Source organism: Pygoscelis adeliae, unplaced genomic scaffold (assembly GCF_000699105.1).
Source record: "Pygoscelis adeliae isolate BGI_AS28 unplaced genomic scaffold, ASM69910v1 Scaffold407, whole genome shotgun sequence".
NCBI classification, from domain to species: Eukaryota; Metazoa; Chordata; class Aves; order Sphenisciformes; family Spheniscidae; genus Pygoscelis; species Pygoscelis adeliae.
The window spans coordinates 1,390,162-1,393,924 of NW_008825251.1; the positions used below are offsets into that span (position 1 = coordinate 1,390,162).

Consider the following 3,763-nt stretch of genomic DNA (forward strand, 5'->3'; position numbering starts at 1 on the left):
CCGTGGGGGTCACCCCGGCCATGCAGGGCCCAAAGCCCGAACCCTGCCCGTCCCGCAAAGTGACTCCCGGAGGCAGCCGGATGGGGAAGGACGGTTTATTTATCCCACTGTGAGACGCTGGAGGGGAATCGCAGTGTTCCCTTGCTGGTCTCGGTCACGGGGAGCTCTGCGTGCGGGGATTGTGCTGGCCCTCCCAGCTCCAGCGGCTCAGGCAGCATGGCCATCTCTCTCACAGAGGCAGAGGGGAGCTGCGCTCCATCCTAGTGGGGTCACGGCCGGCCTGGCCTGTGCCGGTGGCTGTGCATGGCCTCAGCCACAATCAGCCCCAGCAGGACCAGGACCCCGGCCCCCAGGACCAGGCGCACCACGTTGCTCCAGGTGTAATCTGCAGGGGACAGGAAGGGACAGTCACTGGGGGCCCCTGGGAGGAGCCCTCCCCAGGAGCTCCCAGACCAAAGGAGTCCCAGGGGGGCAACAGGGCACCCAAGGGGACGGAAGGGGTACACATGGGGCTTCCAGGGCAAACAGACACACGTGGACAAGAGGACATGCTGGGTAGCTCCTGGGCTAAAGAGGGATAAAGGAAAGTTCATAGGGAGCAAAGGGAGCCTGAAGGGCTCCTGTTGGCTCTACCTTCCGCATCCATGCCCCCTGGGACACCCCCTACCCACAGTCTCTGACCTGTCACCCCGCCCAGTGGCACCAAAGATGGGGAGGACAGGAATATGGAGCTGGCCCTGACCTGCCACTGCCAGCCAGACAATGCCACTGGGTTGCGACGAGACGTATGATTCCCTGGGTCTGGTAGGTGCAGGCATAGGTGTCCCCTGACACTTGCCCCCCAACTGGTAGCCTAGCAACCCTGTGTTTATAGGGTCTATAGGTCATCTGCAGGGTCTCTGAGGAGTTGGGAAGGCTCAAACACATCTGAAGAAAGCTGTAATCCTCTGCTTGGACCCCTATTACTGTTGCTTTCTTCCCCCACATCCTCTGTTCTAGTTCCCCCAGGATGTGGCAGATGCCAGGGAGGAAGAGAAGAATAGGATGTGGCTGGGGGGATGTCTCACCTCTCACCACCAAATCCAGGGTCTTGCTGACAGCAGACCATTGAAACGAAGCACCCTTGGTGAAACACTGGCAGCTGTAGCGGCCCCTATTGCCTTTATGCACATGGGAGAGGTTGAAATAATCTTGTTCCTTTGAGAGTAAGTCGAGGGCTTTGATCTGGCCCTCCAGGTACAGGAAACAGCTAGCATTGGAGTATGCGATGGTGCAACGGAAAATCACGTAAGCTCCTGCAGCCACTTCATGCCCAGGCAGGACAGAGAGGACAGGTTTGGGGAGACGGAACTCTGTGGGGAGAAGAGAGGGCATGAGAAAGTGTGCAGGGCTTTGGCATGGTGGCGGGAGCCACCGGGATATCTATGATCCCACCACCTGGCTCAGGCAGAGGTGAAGATGGTCCCCATCTCTCTAAGCCAGGGAAGAGGGGAAAAACCATGCTCATGATGAGGACAGGGAAGCTAAGTGGCTACGTGCATCCCAGTCTGCCCACACGGCATCTGACCCCACATGAAGGGGTAACCGCACATCCCTCACCTTGCACCATGACCTCCAGGGTTTCACTGCGAGCCAGCACAGTGCCTCCATCCAGGTAATGGCAGCTGTAGGCACCTGTGTCCTTTTGGGTGGCATTAGAGATGGAGAACTCGGCCCTGCTGCCACGCAGCTCCAGGGTACGGAAACGCTGGCCATTCCTGTACAGCACGAAGTTTCCATTGTCATGCTGGCAAATGCAGCAGATGGTAGTGGAGCCTCCTGGTGGGATCACCCCAGGCGGCTTCAGGAAGATGGAGATTGTGGGGGCACCTGCACAGGGCGAGAGATGCTGCCAGACAGACAGGGAGTCCCCAGCGCCCTGCTGCCCTGTGGTGAGCCTGGAGCTGGCTCCAGGCCCCATCTCCACACAAGGGTGAGTTTTGTTCTGTGGGGCTGGGGAAAAGCCCGGGGAGATGGGTAGGGGCCCAGAGATGCGTCCAAACTCCCTGTCTACCTCCTCATGATACTCACTTGATGTAGCCTTGCTCTGTGCCACCAGCCAAGCACCTGCAATAGAAACAGCCATGTTACAGCTCTGTGGAGTCTCCGGAAGCTTCATGTCCCTCTCTGGGAGCGCACACAGTCTCCGGCACTCACCGAAGGCTAGCACGTGGGTCACGGGCAGCATCATGTCCCTCTTGGCTCCCTCCGTCCTTGGATAAAGCAGGGCTTCTTCAGAGGAAGGCGTTGGCCGGAGGCACTGAGCAGCTGGGTGGCTTCTTGTGGTTCCTGATACACCCTTGTTGCCACAAGCCACCTTCTGTCTTACGGCTCGGGTTTCTGCAGACACAATTGCAGGGCTGGGATGGTCAAACTGGAACCAGAATGTCCCAGTCACATGCCCAGTGCTGGGCACCTGTGATGACCTGGTCTTAGGATCCTGCAGACCTTAGAAAGAAGCTATCGGGGCTTTTCGTTTCTCTTTCTTGGCTCTGGTCACTTGGTGAGGAAATAGCTTCCTCTCAGCCCTTGCGAAACAGGATGATGTTCTGCAGCCGGGGCGGGGAGAAGAGACAGCGCAGGACTCTTTCTGAATCTCGGTGAGAAAGCTCCAACAAGTGGCATCATAAAATAGCTGTTTTAAGAAGACAGAATAAAAAGGGGACTATAGACAGCAAGTAAATCTTACATCCCTTCGGAGACAGGGCACCCCACTTTCCTGCAGCATTGATGGATCCTGGATAGATTTTCCCATGGCATGCTGCACAAACCCCATCTGTGGAGATGTGCCCAGCATTGGAAGGGGCGTAAGATTTACTTGTGATCTATATTCCTCTTTTTTATTCTATGTCATTAAAACAGATATTTTTATTACTCCATTTGTTGTCAGGCCTTTCTCACCGAGGTCCAGGAAGACCTCTGCATCATGTCATGCCCCCTCGTCATGCCCAGAAACCCTGCATGGTGCCCCCCACTGCACTGGAGACCAGGTGGTGGAGGGGGAAAGGACACTGGGTCCAGCCATAGGCTATGTCCAGGCTGTGCTCTTCCCCACGGCTGTGGGGCACATTTGGTGGCTCCACAGAGTGGAATAGGAGGGAAGTAACGTGGTAACGACCCTAGAGGCACGGGTATGTGAGTTGCAAGGAAAAACAATTGCAAAAGAGGGTTCTTCCAGGAAAATTGCTTCTCCAGTTTCCAACGGGCAGTTCCCCAGACAGAGTAGAAGGGCCGATCCTCTGATCTTAATGAAGAGACTTCTGACTCGTATTTACAGGAAATGAGAAATGAATACTATGACGAGGACTAGAGGGGCCCTGCCTCCAGCAGGTGGAGGAAAGGGACAACTGGGTTTACTGGACTGTGTGGATCCAATGGCCTGGCACATCAGACCCACAGGAGTATAAGTCTCTAGTGGACACCGGTGCACAGTGAACCCTAATGCCATCAAGCTATAAAGGGGCAGAACCCATCTGTATTTCTGGAGTGACGGGGGATCCCAACAGCTAACTGCATTGGAGGCTGAAGTGAGTCTAACTGGGAATGAGTGGCAAAAGCACCCCATTGTGACTGGCCCAGAGGCTCCGTGCATCCTTGGCATAGACTACCTCAGGAGAGGGTATTTCAAGGACCTGAAAGGGTACCGGTGGGCTTTTGGTGTAGCTGCCTTGGAGATGGAAGAAATTAAACAGCTGTCCACCTTGCCTGGTCTCTCGGAGGACCC

The 3,763-nt window shown here is 55.9% G+C and overlaps 1 protein-coding gene across 1 annotated transcript; it reads right to left on the minus strand.

Moving 5' to 3' along the window:
- Positions 1-269: 269 nt before the first annotated feature.
- Positions 270-2,274, minus strand: LOC103921405 (immunoglobulin superfamily member 1-like). The gene is made up of 5 exons (XM_009329365.1): positions 2,197-2,274; positions 2,071-2,106; positions 1,600-1,869; positions 1,068-1,352; positions 270-385 (listed from the first exon to the last, which is right to left on the minus strand). Exons 1-5 carry the CDS (start codon positions 2,228-2,230, stop codon positions 270-272), a joined length of 741 nt encoding a protein of 246 aa, XP_009327640.1. The 5' UTR covers positions 2,231-2,274.
- Between the last annotated feature and the right edge of the window lie 1,489 nt (positions 2,275-3,763).

Excerpts from the sequence above, each read along its gene's own strand:
- LOC103921405 (XM_009329365.1), bottom strand. The coding sequence starts at position 2,230 with ATGATGCTGCCCGTGACCCACGTGCTAGCCTTCG. Across the intron at positions 2,107-2,196 it reads GACCCACGTGCTAGCCTTCG|GTGCTTGGCTGGTGGCACAG; the intron begins GTGAGTGCCGGA and ends TTTCTATTGCAG. Across the intron at positions 1,353-1,599 it reads CCTGGAGGTCATGGTGCAAG|AGTTCCGTCTCCCCAAACCT; the intron begins GTGAGGGATGTG and ends TTCTCCCCACAG.